The 16,035-nt window shown below is 29.8% G+C and overlaps 1 protein-coding gene across 1 annotated transcript; it reads right to left on the reverse strand.

Annotated features, from left to right (window-relative positions):
• Positions 1-248: 248 nt before the first annotated feature.
• LOC100745194 (protein cueball) lies at positions 249-14,502 on the reverse strand. Its single transcript, XM_003494596.4, has 7 exons — positions 14,232-14,502; positions 7,470-7,685; positions 5,485-5,674; positions 4,665-5,267; positions 4,247-4,558; positions 3,500-3,779; positions 249-2,563 (listed from the first exon to the last, which is right to left on the reverse strand). Exons 1-7 carry the CDS (start codon positions 14,311-14,313, stop codon positions 2,459-2,461), a joined length of 1,788 nt encoding a protein of 595 aa, XP_003494644.1. The 5' UTR covers positions 14,314-14,502; the 3' UTR covers positions 249-2,458.
• Between the last annotated feature and the right edge of the window lie 1,533 nt (positions 14,503-16,035).

Below are 16,035 nucleotides of genomic sequence, written 5' to 3' on the forward strand. Positions count from 1 at the left end.
ACTCTTAATCATTTATTACATTTTTATTTGTATACAATAGCGATCAACATGTTAATTATAATAGAATGATACAAATTATTTAGAATCTCGAATAATTTAGATGAAATAAATTCCGTTATAAAAACAATAAAATAATTTAAGTACTGCGTAATATTATGATACGAAACGATATGTGACATATCAACAAAATCATATTTTTCTATTACTGGAAGACAATAAAAAATAAAGATGGTAATTTTGCTATATACAAATTATTCTATAATTTATGAGGGAATATAAGCCCTTCACTATAAATCCACTAACCCTCCTCTGGGGTTGAGTGCTCGAGAAAGGACTACATTCCAAATGTAATATTTAATATATATATATATCTTTGTATCATTCTATTTGAACATATTTTGGAGTCTAACAAATACAAATATGTTGTATAAAATTGTCTACTAAACTTTTCAAAAACTTATCACGCCATTGCAAAGTATGATGGTTTTTAAATTATATTAACATCGTGTACAGGAACAAAATAAATCGCCATATTTTTAATTTGCCTCTACAACAGGAACATTATTCCGTAGCGTAAAATATAGAAGTACATATCGGGGAAAAAAACGTATGTTGTTTAAAATGTTAACTCGTTTATACCATGATAATAAATGGTATATTTTATGTCCTTAAATGAGTTTAAATCAGGACATAGCTGCGCAATATTTTTGCATTGTAAAAGCTACTGCCATGCTACAATTGCCTTTCTGTTTTATCTACTTATTTAATATAGCTTCATTTGGTGCAAAAAAGATATTTTATTATTACTAGTATTATTATCATATATATGACGTTCTATAAACTTAATCTTTAATATTACCTCGAAATAATGTTTAGAAATTATACTATTACAGTTAGTGTTGATAATGTTATGTAGAACTTTGGTATAAATTTAAGTTTATGTTTTAAGTAGCTATACATCGTAAAAAGTTAGCTACCATTTGCTGTGAACAATTGTATAGTTTAAGTACGAAGAGAGCGATAGAAAGTACAATTTGGTATTTCGTTATTGGAAGCAATAGAACGGAAAACATAACATGACAGTTTCAAACAGATTCCTTCATTGTTTTACCATATTTCGCATAAGTTACTTTCACTTAAGTATATAACCATTTGTACTCTATTTCCAAAACCAAGAGATTACACAGAATCCTTCAGTCTGCAAACGAAGTTCAACACATTTGTTGTACTTTCTATGGATGTAAACGTCCACAATTTACATTATAATAATTTTATTATTATTTGAGAATGTAAATGAATTTCTTTTGAAGAATCATTTGCACAAACTTGCACAAATGTTCAAGATAACTCTATATAATTTTTATACAAACAAACAAGTGTAATCGTTCAAAAAACAAAATCACTCATACTAATTTTAAAATAGTCTTTAAAAAATTAAGTTTTTTAAAACTATCCAAATAATATTTTTGTATTTCATAGAATGTATAAGGCAGTTAAAGAAGTTATTTGGTATTTCATATTGTTTTTTCTAAAAGCTAACATTCTCTTTTTTTAGTAAAACAATATGTAATTTTTGTTAATGTAGACATCCCTCTTTTATCTGCAAATGTACAAAATGAAAACGAACATAGATGAATTAAAAAAATTCTCGATTTAATAATTTAATGCTTAAAATTTAAACTCGATGACGATCTTGATTAGAAACGTTCATTTTTCTTTTTCATAAACATAATGCAGTTCATTACAATAATTTTGTAATGAAAATTAAAATTTTCTTTAGAATTGTACTCACAATCAGTGGTACATTGAGCAATCATTAAGCCTAGCAATTAAGGCATGTTTCATGTACCCTTTCGGTTGCACTCAGGATTAATTTACAGAGCTAGTTATTTTGAGATATAATTTGTTATTACTGAAACAGCTTCAAAACAAAAAGTCGAGCAGAAAATAGAAACGAATGACGAATAAATCAGAGAACCAAGAAATATTGAACAAAGCACTATATAAATCTTTTATAAATTTGATGTGTATATAAATACACATATGTATATATATACATATATCTATGTATTTATACACCAAGGCAGTTAAAAAATGCCATAGGACTTAAGATTTCTTGTTCTCTTATGAAAAATATATAATTACATATCTTTAAAAAAAATTGATAACCTTTTAATAACTAGATGAAATAATCTTTATATGAACACAGCCCTACATATTATATGATGTAATAAAAATTAAGAGTCCTCGAAAAGACCTTTGGCTTTCTTTTTTCTGACTTTATCATTGTCATGGTGTTCCCGTACATCTTGTAAGCATCGTTATTAATCATAACAATAATACTACAGCATTCTGCGGTATGTACAGACGTGCAGTTCCGCGAAGTTAAACTTTTGACGGATTTCCTGATAAGTCCATAAAATCTTTGCCAATTGACACGTCCAAATATTAGTTTATGCTACCACGAATTCTCCTCCATATTATCGAGTAAAGAATTCTTCTCCTCTTTTTTAGAAACATTAGCTCCCGACGCTGCCACACATAATTTTGGTTCGAAACATGGCTGTAAAAAATTAAAGTTTAAATGATGTGTACTCGATTAAGCTCGTTTCGAGATTTTGATGATGTCAAGTATGATAAAGACGATGATCTCTGATAAACCATAAAAAATAAAATTAAAAGAAAACATTATATATCAAAGATGAAAAAAAGAATTTAAGAATTAATTTATATGTGAATAAATTATACATAAGAGTTTATATGAAATACTGTGAGTTGCATTCATTAATGTTCAGTACTGTAGTATTTTCATAATAAAGTATTAATTTCTTTTCCATGCTGTTATTCTATAGAAAGGTTACTATTAATTCGAAATGATTTTTATATTTGAAAATTGTTTATTTGTTTAAAATTGTTTAATGTTTTGATAATACAAGGTGTTTCGAACTCATAGTCATTAATTTACTGAATGTTTACTTCATACTGCAGCACTTATTTTGTAATAGAGTATCGCATAATGATTATAAGTTTGTTATAATGAATTTTATGTATATACTGAAGATCATGAAAGAAACGTACAATGTGTAACAATTTATATAAATTCATGCATAGCAGCATATTAATCAGAACATAAGCAAAAGGTATCATAAAATAATATTTATTGCAATAGCATTGAAGTTAGTAAAAGATAAATGTGCAATTGATTTTAATTACTTAAATATTAAGTGCCTCAAATTAATTAAGCATCAACTTTAATACATAATAACAAGCATTGTCAATCTAAAATTAGAGAGCAGCAATATTACAATCTCTTTATTACACAATCTACTTTATTAAGATTCTTGTTTGAATTTTTTCTTTAAGCCCTTAACTGATTCTTTTTCCCCGAATATGTATGTAGCTGCACTACATATCTTACATTTCCAATTTATTGCACACGTATGCCCATATTTAGCATGCACATAAATAATGTTTATATTTTAGCTGGTCGATCACTCACAGTTTCACAGATATTCATGTTGCAGCAGTTCTCTATGGTTATTTCACACTGATTGTCCGGCAATTGTGGCCGAGATGTGAGTGGTGTCACACCACCTTTACTGACGACGAAACGCTTTTTGATGCGTGGCCGTTTTCGGAATTTATTTACATAAAAACTAAGTACGGCTATTACAAGAATAAGTACACCAACGACTGCACCGAAAATTGGTAGCCACGTACTATATTCATTTTCCTCTTTAGCTATCACCATTTGTGCAAGGCGATTCTTTTCGGGACACCTGTTAACAGAAAATAACGAGAATTATAAGTTTTATATTCTTTAAAGTTTAATTGTATTAAATTGGTTAGAAATAATCTCATTCGAATATTAACTCTTTAGCGACATATGTTTGTAGTAGCTTCATCCGTGAAGAAACTATACGAACAAATGCGTGAATGCGATATTTCAGAAAATATACCGTTCTGTTAATTGGACAAGTTATTTATACAAAAACGAATCTTATACATAATAATAACATGACACATGCTACTGTCTATCAGCAAAATGTCAGCAGTCGGATCATTTATTTATTTATTATTTGTCGTCGAAATTGTTAAAAACTTCTGCTATGAAATAAACAATTATTTTAATTAAAGCTGATAGACTAGGAATTCAGAAGTGATTGAAGTCGAAGTAAGGAGGTCGCAGAAATTCTTCAGGTCCTCATAATATTACGAAGTTAAGAATTTCTCAAAAGCAATGTACCTGCAGTGAGCGGTAACGACGCTAGTAGGAACTCGTTCTGTTGCACATATTATTTCACAAAGTTCAGCAGTATTGCCTAAAATCTCGCAACGAGATCCTTGGGAATATTTACATTTACAAACTGGTTTTTCATCTTGGACGGAACATTGACCGTCATGCAAGCAGTAGTCTTTGCAGACGTCTGTTTCACATCTTGGTCCAATAAATGCGTTATTGCACTTACATGTGGGTAATCCGTCACTATTTATACTACAATTGCCTCGGAAGCAGTAATTGTGACAAAGATTTATTTCGCAATACGGTCCAGTGAATCTGAAATAGTTGAATTTGTACTTAGTTTGTATTCTACGAATTCAAGATTGAATAACATATTTTTGAGATATTCAAATTAAGTACATATCTAGCATCAGATACTTACCCAAGCCTGCACTGGCACGTTCCTTCCTTCTCACCCACATGACCATCATTTAGGCAGTGTTTGGACGTCTCTGTGGTCAGTTCCGATTCCTCTGTGCTGGTTATCAAATTATTATACGACCTTTCGTCAAGCGACAAGTTCGTCGGGTTAGTATTTTGTGTTGTATTCGTATTCACCGGGCATTCTACTTTGCCAACGTTATCACGGGTTACGATCCCAGCTGGATCGGCATCGTGAGTTGATTGGTAGGAGCGAAACATTCTTGGCTCGTCAAATTTAGTGTCTTTTGGTATTGTCCAAACAGCTCTGTGCACCAGATCGGACCAATATATCGAGTTATGATCTAACGCCAGGTACACTGGTTGATGACGCTTAGGGTGAACCAATAGTTCACGCTCGGAACCATCGAGATTGCTGCGCTCGATTTTTATTCTTAGGCCTTCTGCATCGTCGATCCAATATAGCTTCTTGTTACTGTGATCTATAGCGACAGCCAGTGGCTCGTATAAATCCTCTTTGATCACTGTTACTCGATTGCTTCCGTCTAGATTCGACTTCTCGATACTTGGATTTGTATTATTACTATTTACCCAGTATATGTGACTAGAAACAACGTACAATTATAAGACATTCAAGTTTCATTTTATATCGCGTGTTATTTTATCTTTTTCTTTTCTTTTTTTTTCCTAATCCCGTTCGGTGAAGATATTTTTATTCTCTCTTATTTGACGCGAATTTCTAAACGGAACTAGACCGGTCGAGATTGCACGTTGTCGTGAATGGGCACGGCAGCGTTCTAGGTAGGACATAAATGGCACACCTGTTACATACATCCAGAGCGATACCGCGTGGGCTCTGGTACGTTAAATTGTGGAGGATCGTTGGTTCTTCCGGTAGTCCATCTTCTGATACGTGCATCTTCATGATCACTCCTTGCAAAGCGTCGCTCCAAAATAGGGTTCGACTCTTTATATCAAAGGCAAGCGCAAGAATGTAACTTTTGCTTTGTTCTACGGATGATAAAGAACATCATTTGTTATATATACTTTCTTTCGAAAGACGAGGTTTATATTTAAATGTAAAGGTACACTTATTTTTCTATTGATTGTATGGTTGAATTTCGAACGTAAGAAATTGTAGTATAAGGTGAAAATTACTTTTTTCTTTTCTAAGTAAAATACAACTTCTCTGGAGATTTAAATAGATAATTTTAAATAGATAACAAAAAGAAGGTAACAGAAGATACATTTGAACCAGTTTGGTTTTATGTATCAGACGTGTTCTAACTTTATTTCTCAATGCATTGAAGTAGCATTGAAAAACTACAAATTTATAATTGTAGAATCTTATATTCAAGGCATTAAGTTAAAAAAAATTCCATGTTATCTTTAATGAATTCATCTAAATGATATTCAGTTCGTTTTTCAAACTAGTACCGTCATCATTTACTTCAACATTGCCTTTTGGTCTTTTATTATTCATGAATTCTCCCTTTGTGACGAATAAAAAACACATGGATGCACCCAAAGGATAAAAGGGCATTTCTTTTGTTCTTTACGGAAAATGGTAGTTTTACATTGTGGGCTGTTTCTTTAAGAACGACTATAATAAATTGAAAGACAAAATCTTGAGTGGTGCCATTATTCTTTCCAAAAGTCTTAGAGATGCGTATCTTTGAAAACCTACCATCATCTTGAGAAAAAAAAGTTTGCTCGGTTTCTAAGCAAATTATTTCTTTGTATATTGATACATTTTATTTATTTAATCTTTCCTAAAGAAGTTTAATAAATAGTCAATTGGAAATTACTAATATATACTATTAATTACTAATTACTAATACATATATGTATATAGGAATAGGATATATATAGGAATATATAGGAAAAAAGAAATAATAATAATGATACAGATAAAAGTAATTATAGAGTAAACGTATAGAAAGATTAATACTAAAATAAATTTCTAATATCATAAGTTCATATCCTACTGAAAATATTTAAAAATACTTTTCTACGAAATGAAAAAGCTATCATTCAAAATAGCTCATGCAATAGATCATGCAATTTGCAGGATTAAGGAATGAATAGTATTTTAAAATTTATATTATCTAATTAAGATTCTTTATTAAAATCCTAATTATCTATATGATTAATGTAAAATATGACAATGATTTCTTTATTCCCACAACGAAACTCTTACTTGGATCGCATTACGTATAAGATAATACATGAATGATAAGTAATCCCGTTATACGTTTCTCTTCCATTATAAATGTAATAATTCGATTTTGCACGAGGCATTTATCATTTTATTCTAAGAACTGTAAATTATTGTCAAATGCTAATTGAATATTTTTTAATACTCTATTATATGCTTTGTACGTTTTTTAGACAACAAAACGAAAGACGTTAAGCTGTTAGTGTAATAAATACAAATTATCTTAATGAATTTTTCTCTGACAAAATATTTCATAAAAAGTGATATTGACATGAATATTTATACTATATGGAAGTTTATCAGCTAAATTGATATTTGAAATGTATCTACTGAATAAGATTAATAATAAATTAATATTTCTTAGTTTCAAAGAAGTTTCAATTCGCTCTTGTTATTCATATTTTGGTCCATTTTGAGTAACATTGGGGTAATTTAAATTTCGCAATTTCTCAATACCAAGTAGGTGCATACGTAAGATAAACTCTATCTATCTTTATACATTACACAAATACAATTGTAATAATATTCAGAAATAAGTTGAAAGTAACTCAGAAGTATATAAAGTAAAACGAAATTTAATGTACTTACTTTTAAGTAACGGTTTCAACGTGAAATTCTTGTCCTCCAGGTCATTACTGAATATGGTTATGTTCTTGTTACTCACATCGCTAAAATACATTGTTCTAGTGATATCATCGTAGGCCACCCCCGATAAAGTCACAGCTTCCGCTAACTTTGCCTGTCCGATTAGCGTTTGATTTTGTGCGAGAAATTCAACTTCACGCCCTATCGCGATCGCTATATCTGCAAATCAAAAAATATCTGAAATTAGTGGAATATTTTCTCAAATTGTTTAAATATTTAAGCAGGTAAATTGCATTTCATTGAAATTGCACTGCAACCATTCAATGAAATTGTCATGTTTAATCAATTATCAATGTATGTATTTAATTATTCATATGCATTCATTATATACATTCCTGTGCGTTTGTCCTATGTAAGGACATAGTGATTATAGTATAGTAATTTAAGTATCATAAGATTTGTGTAAAAATAGAAGATTTATCTATTTTTAATATTTCAAAAGATACGATAATTGTTTCAAAGACAACAATGTACAGTTTCAAGGATGTAAATATCGTAACTCGACAAGATATATTCTATTATATATTCCCTAGAAATTAAAAAAAATCTAACTTTTCAAATGACTGCCTAGAAAATATCTAGAAACTAACATTGTTTATCTGATTTATGGGATACTGTAAATTACTAGAAAAAATATCTGCATATACTCTAAAGTTTTGTTTACTAATCAATTATCATTGATTGTTACCTAGAACTTGAAAATATCGTATAGTGTTAGTTTAAAGATACTTTAGAAAGTTAAGTTTTCTTATCTGCTCATTTTTGTTAATACCATGGCACCTACGATAGCTTTATCGTTATCTTTTGCCTGTTTATAAGGGGTGCAATTATATTTATCTTAATAATTTATGATACACGAGTCATTTGCTACCGACGAAGATAACTATTGAAAAATTAATCCTGGACGGTTTATAGCTTCAACGAATATTAAGCTGTACTACGGAATAGATGTTGCTTGAATTTGCAATTTTTCTGATCACTTAATTCTCGAGAAATATTATCTCTCTAAACTTAATACATTCGTAGTTGTTAATTTTATTTAAATATTAAATTGAGCCGCGCGGTTTTACACTTAAGAAATATTTGAAAAATTTAATTTCAAATATTACGCCATGTCGCTTATGATTACAAATGGAAGTAGACACAAGAAATTTATTTTTTCCTTGAGTCACAGTAACGCGTTAGCTGTCGTTAACGTGTTAATAATTAAAGGGACCACGGCAGAAAAAGAGGAATGGGTTTAACGTTTTTCTGTACGTTCCTGTGCCTGCTCTTTATCACTGGCTATGTCGCCAATTTGAATTACAATTTTCATAGCAGTTATAAGAAATTGAGGTGTACAAGGTATTTTTCATTTTTTGTTTACAGTTTAGTGTATTCCATATTACCAAAAATTATAAACAAAAGTTGAAACCGATGTAGAATAAAATGAAGAATAAAATGTTTCATTTTGATATAATATCTATGAGAAAATATGAAGTTGTGACATTATACATATATTGAAAAATAAATTTATTTTAATAAGTTTTCAGAGAAATGTTAAAACTTGACATTTCTCCTTTTTCTCGTGGACCTGAGCCTTCTAATTATTTCCAATTGTTTCTAACTGTTTAATAACGATCATACAAATCATATATTTACAGTTATTATATAACAATATAATAAAAATTATACAATAAATTATATCTATAATAATTATACAGATATATATAATAAATAATTTTCTATTATAGATTTATATATATAAATTCTTTTCTTGCCTAGTTTGGAAATATCTTTATACTGTTATATCTAGATCAAATAAAGATTAGTACTCGATAACAGTGATAGTAGTAACTTGGGTAAAATATACTTGGATAAATATTGGCGAAAGTATAAATGAATTCGTATAACTAACTCTGCTATGTTCTCTCGGTAATTTCCGATCCGATTACATTTTTCTAACATTAACGCAGTTTGAACAAAATATGGAAAAAGTCTTATGGGTATGCATGATTTCTCGTTTCAATTTTATGTCACGTATCTTCTTAAAATATTACAAATCCTTGTTGTTTGCTAAGACGAGAGCAGAATCGAAGTGTAACAATGCAAAGATCGTAACGGTTAAATTTATTATATCAGGGCGCAAGTTGAGTAGCAATCGTCTCGATTTCACAAACTAAAGATAACGTCCGTGCATCGTACTTATCATTCGTATATTTGCATTAAGATATCGGTTAATTAAGACTTTTTAACCCTGACTCCTGCGACCATGTTCATTTCTCTGAAAATATTATAAATATAACAATTATTTCTTATAATTCCAAACAATTTAAGTTTACGACGAGTCTAACGAAGATAAAGGAAAAACAATAATTACAATTTTTCAAGTATCGAAACTGCAGTTCTGTTGGCCAAAACAATTTAAAACTTATATTAAGCTCTATTAACTTTATCATGCATTCTTATTTGAAAATATGTTAACAATACAAGATATGGACAAAAATTGAACTCGTCGCCTTCGGTATAACGTAGTGTCAATACTCGGTACATATGTATATGTACATATCTGTTTGATAATGTTTATTCAAAAGATCTTCCTCAATTCACGTAATAGCGATCAATCATTTACGCCATTACTCCTCGACATTCGTGTCTCTTTACTATTATACAGTTGTTCTAGAAATTAGTATTACGTCAAGGGAAATTGCAAAATTATCAATTTTGAATATAAATAATATAATACAAAAGATAATATCAGTATGACTCTTTATAATGCTACGTATATTTTGTTTGATTTTATTTTATGTCAACACTATCAACATTTACAAGCAGTAGTTCCTAGATCTTAGATTGAAATAAAAGATTATAATAAATAATAATCTTTTTCTCATAAGTAAACAAAATTGTGTAGTCAAGGCGAATTAATAGTGATATATTATAATTTGAAAAAGCTTGTATTTAAATTTCTATGATACTACAAATGTGTATATATATATATATATATATAGTTGATTATATCGAGGTTATAATTTAACCTACAAATTGGCGGCATCGAATGATGCTCTTCAAGACCGTATATAGAACTTTATTGGAGGATATATAAATTTTCTATACATAAGGAAATATGGAAGGAAAAATACTAAAGTTTAAAGTTCAAAGTTGAGCCAATTTGCTCAGAGCTTAATAAAGTTTGTAATTTTTATCTATTCTCGCATGTGTCAAGTATTTTGTGTAATATATATATAATTCTTTCATCAAGTACACGTGCTTTCAGTTACGCATATGTTTTGTGACGCTGCGCGCGCAACTACTATACATTTAAAAGGCCGCGCCAGAAATTTAATGTAGAAAGTTTGACACTATATCTCGAAGTTAAATGTTTTGTCACAAAACAGTAAAGGAATTTTTTGTTCCTCTTGTTATGTACATTATGTACATTTCAATGTATCGTATGATTCTTTTAATATTATAACTTCAACGTTTCTAATGTTGATAATTAATTATGAATCACCTTTATTGTAAAGTACTATTTAAATATGAAAAAATGCAACTAAAATTAAATGAAATATAACCTAAAGTAAAATATTTAATATTCTAGTAATCTTTCCATTAAAAAAAGAAGAAGATAAGAGAAAGGAAAAAGCAACGTGTCGTTTTGTACAGAAATGTAAGCGTCTGATAAAACTTTAATTTCTGTTACAGAAATTTCCCAATGTCTAAATTTTTATTTGTATATTATTTGCTTTAGATATCGAAAACTCAAAAACACATATCGTAATTATACATTGCGCACCGTATCAGCTCTAATTATAAGTAAGAAAGTAATGCGACAAACTGTCCGGGAAATACAACAAGCGATTAAAACTTATTTAAAAACTTGGTATCGATAAATGAGATCTAAAGTCGAAGATCATTGAATTTTTTCTTCATTGTCAATTGACCTAGCAAAGAGGAAATGGAAGTGCGCAATGCCTTCGAAATATCGAATAAACTGTTGACGTTCTTGCAATACATTTGTGTGCTCGCGCGTACGAATATGTTAAGTAACTTCGACTTGATATCGTAGTAGCAACGTTGACGGAATCATGTACGCATGAACATAGATTTTGTTTATGCAAAAGTAAACAACAAGATGAGAACGTTTACATGTAGTAGTTGTAAGATTTACTATAGTAAATATTGTTTATTAGATACTTTTACTTATATGGCAATAGTTTCTCCGAATTTTAATGTAAATATTTAATTAACGTATTTCAAAGTTTATATTTTTTACATACAATTTTGGCATACAGATGAATAGAAATATATATATTCACGAAATATAAATAGTTGTAAAAAAATATTACGAATGTATATTCGCAAAAATATCATAGCAATATTATTGACTGTTTACCAGTGGCTTTTTCAAATTTTATTCATAAATTTTAATGTGAAAATGGAAAAACTAGAATGATAAATATTGATAATAATATCTTACATAACTTTGACATACATATGTGTAGAAATGTTATAAAAGATAAATATTATAAATGTATATGCACATGCAAAAATGTTATAATAATATATATTTCAAATGTTATAATAATACATATATATATTTATTTAAATTTTTATAAGGAAAAATTTATTCCATTATTTTCAACGGTTCTAAAACATATTTTTAATATATTGTTATAATATTTTTTGCCAAATACATTTCTAACCATTTTTATTTTTCTCATTTATCAATTTTTTACTTTTTATTAAATTAAATAATAATATCACATTTCCTTTTTACCGATTTAATCTATTGTATAATATGAAAACTGATTTATCAAATTAGTGACGCGGTAAAGGTATGCGTAGAAAAGATTGATGATGAAAGTAAAAAATGATATGTAAAGCTAAGTCATCTTTTACTATTATTATTCCCACTTTCGAGTTTTTTTTTCATAAATTATCTCGAGTGTTGCATTTCGCTGTTCCATATACACAACTCGGAACGTTTTACATTGCCTGCTTCACGATCGCGATATGAAAATGTAGCTTATTCAGTTTCACTGCGCTCGAAACGTTCTCGTCATGCTTATTTCTAATAAACACGTACTCGTAAATCTTATTAATGAGATGAAATACGTGTAATAAAAAATGCCACACGTGTTCGTTACACTTGTTGTGTCAACTTATCAAAAGTTTAGATACGATCGAAAACTGATCAACGTATTTTTTATTAAACTAGTCTATTATGCTGTACGGATACACATTTTACATAATCATATACATGGTGTGTAAGAAATAGTAAAGCATTATTCTTTTCTATGTTATCAGTTACGAAAAAGTCACTAACGGAACTACATAGTACCGTAAACACCATATATAACAAGAGATCCTTGAATAAAGGAATAATCAAGTTGAAGATGTTAGCAAAGTGGGAATAAGAAATTAATTCGTCTTGTTTACTTCACAGACTAGTCAAGTTCCAGCATTGCTAATATAGTTTCATTTTAAATATAATACATAGTATCGTAAAAATATAAAAATTACTGTTATACTATATATCGATGCATTGATAAGACAGTCTTGTACAATGTAAACTTTCCATGCGATCGTAGGATTAAACAAACCGATCAATCTTATCAGTTTCGCTTGTTACGTAACCGAAATTTCACACTTCATCGTATACGCATAATTCGGTTCACAGTTTGTATAATACGCGGATCGGTTATTGAGTCTAGTAGTAGGATGCACGGCGTAGTGGGGCAGGTTTTCTAGACGCGCTCGCGAGAACGTACGAGAAATACCAAAGAATTCGAAGAATTTGTGACATCGCCTATCATTCAAAAAATTTTTGTGACATAATTTGCGCGATTACCGGTTATTTTTAGGTTTCCATGCCACATGCTTTTCTTTCGATATTAGTCAAGCACCGAATAGTCAAAGTAGGTGAAATAGGTCCCCGCCAATGCACTTATCGTCATGAATGCATGATTTCAAATTTCGCCGGTAGTCGACAGTTTCTAGCGGCGTTACCAAACCATGGTAATTTAATATGGTTCTCTATTCGTCATTCCATTAGGTTTTCAATAAAACGGCTGTTCATTCGTTACACATCGATTCCCGTGTGTGTGTACAAATATACATTACATACACACTAACTGACTGGAATTCTACTTTCCTAGCTGGCCGTTGCTATCTGTATCAGGTTTTAGGGGTGACTTTGTAAAATGAATCACGTGTTGTATATGTAAAATAAATAAATATATGCAATATTTACACGTGATATGACTCGTACTTAATGGAATAGAGAGGTATTCGTGATTTTTTAGATACATACCTCCCTTGATAACTGGTCATGGAACGAGGCTTTACTCGGTCAGTTAACAAGGCGCATTGCTCTGTACACGGAACATAGTCTACAACTTGACATTCATTACGTAAACAGGTATAAGGACAAGTACCGTTTCGATTGGTTTCCGTGTGAATATGAATCGTGAAAGTTTGGCGAAGAGGTTCGAGACAAATCAAACGTCGGTTTCATTCACCTTTACAACCGTATTTCGATGTTCTGCATGGTAAAACAGTCTGGGAGAAGTGGCGTACGTGACCACTGAAACCGCGTGAATGGAGACAGCGTTCGCGCGACCCGCAACGCGGTGTTACTTATACCGTGTGTACTACGTTAAATTGCTGTTAGTCCAAATTTTCGTCACATAAAATTATTAAACAAATGCTTATTCTACTTACCCCAGGATCTGGCGTGAATGTTAATCGCGAAAATTCCAAGTACTATCGTTAATATAACAGCCAAGTTTTCACGGGATGTCATGATGTGGGTTCATTTGTCAGTCGCCTAGTTAGCCTGGAAATGTCGATAAGACACGGGTGACGAGTATAAATATCACGTAGATACACCGTAGTTCTAAATTCTTTTTGTCTTCTTGAATAGAAGGAGGTGACGAACGACACAGCACATCCTTACTTTACGGCGGCTATGCGCAAACTGAGAACTCGTGACTTCGATATGAAGGTAAAAACGAGGAGACCAGTGGCGTAGCATGTCGCTTCTGCGGACAGGCTTCTCAAATGTCATTAAAAATGCTGTCGCCTTAATTCGAGTAATTAGGCAGCGTTAACGGAAACGTTTAAGCAGATGTTATTATTATGCGTGTTGGACAAGTTATATGTATATTATATTCATTTGCAATCGCAGTTTGTTCAAAATTTTTAACATCTTGTTTTTCGATATTATTTGGAAATATCTTATAGAAATTTTATTTGGTATAGTTTAATAATAGTGTTAGAGTACTTACACATTAAATTTTTGGTTGATGATTAAATTATTTTAAAAAATATATTTCACCGGGAATATAACATAAAACATAACATATCTGTAACAGTATTAGATGGATTTGTACATCCTTTTTGTTAATAAAAATTGTTATTAATTATATAATATCATTTTCTGATGCAATGAGCAACCTGTCCAATTGCAAAGCCAGACTTGTATATCTTATTTATCGCACTTCGTAAAATATTGCATTTAAATTCATTTAACCTTCAACATGAGGGAGATAAATCATAGTAAAGAACTTTCAGTAGTGTTAAGATTGTTAAGTTTATGAAGCTTCGTATTTACGTCAGAAAATAACAGCAAATATTGAAAACTTTTGCATACCATATATATATATATATCTGATATTTATTTATAAGAAATAAAAATTATAATTTTTTCAATTTTTAATTCATAATTCTTTATTTTAATGAGTTTCCTTTTATATAAATCGTACAAACATTCATCTTGTTTTATTGTTTAAAAATAAACAAATTGCATTTTCTTCAAAATTATCGCAATAAATAATATAACGCAAATATATTTTGTAAAATTCTTAGTAGTTGTTTAGTAATTTTTAACATTCAATGTGCATGATTGATTCAAAGAACTAAATTGAATAAAATTAATGAATATCTAATTAAAATTTGCAATATGTACAAAAGATACTAAAGTTACATAAACTTCATTGTTTATTATTTATCTTATATTTTTATCCAAGAAGTGAATACAAAAAGTATACTTCGTTCCTTCTAGAAAAGATTCAATTTTTGCGCGCAAATTTACAGTACCATCTATCGTCACTAGGATAAGACACATATATGTGTACATAATTCAAACTTCACATCCCTATCGAATCTGTTTCGTTTATGACCCACCACCTCGCGGGAACATTCGTTTTTAATTGTATTAAAATCAAATGGAAATAAATTGAATAAATTCAGTACAATGCTCGACATTGAATTGTATTCAACATTTCGCTTGCATCGATCTTATATGAAATAATTAACATTTATTTAATCCCTTGTAATTAATAAACAGTATATTTTCCTGCTAATAATATGCCAACAAGAAAATACAAAATCTGATTGTATAAATACTTTGTAATGCACTAGGATAAAATAGTCTACTCTTATACACAACTGCATTACCATCAATCCGATTCTTTTGTAATATTAAACGATGAATTGTAAAAGAGAACAATGAAGAAAATGGTCG

Source organism: Bombus impatiens, unplaced genomic scaffold (genome assembly GCF_000188095.3).
Source record: "Bombus impatiens unplaced genomic scaffold, BIMP_2.2 scf_2859, whole genome shotgun sequence".
Lineage (NCBI taxonomy): Eukaryota > Metazoa > Arthropoda > Insecta > Hymenoptera > Apidae > Bombus > Bombus impatiens.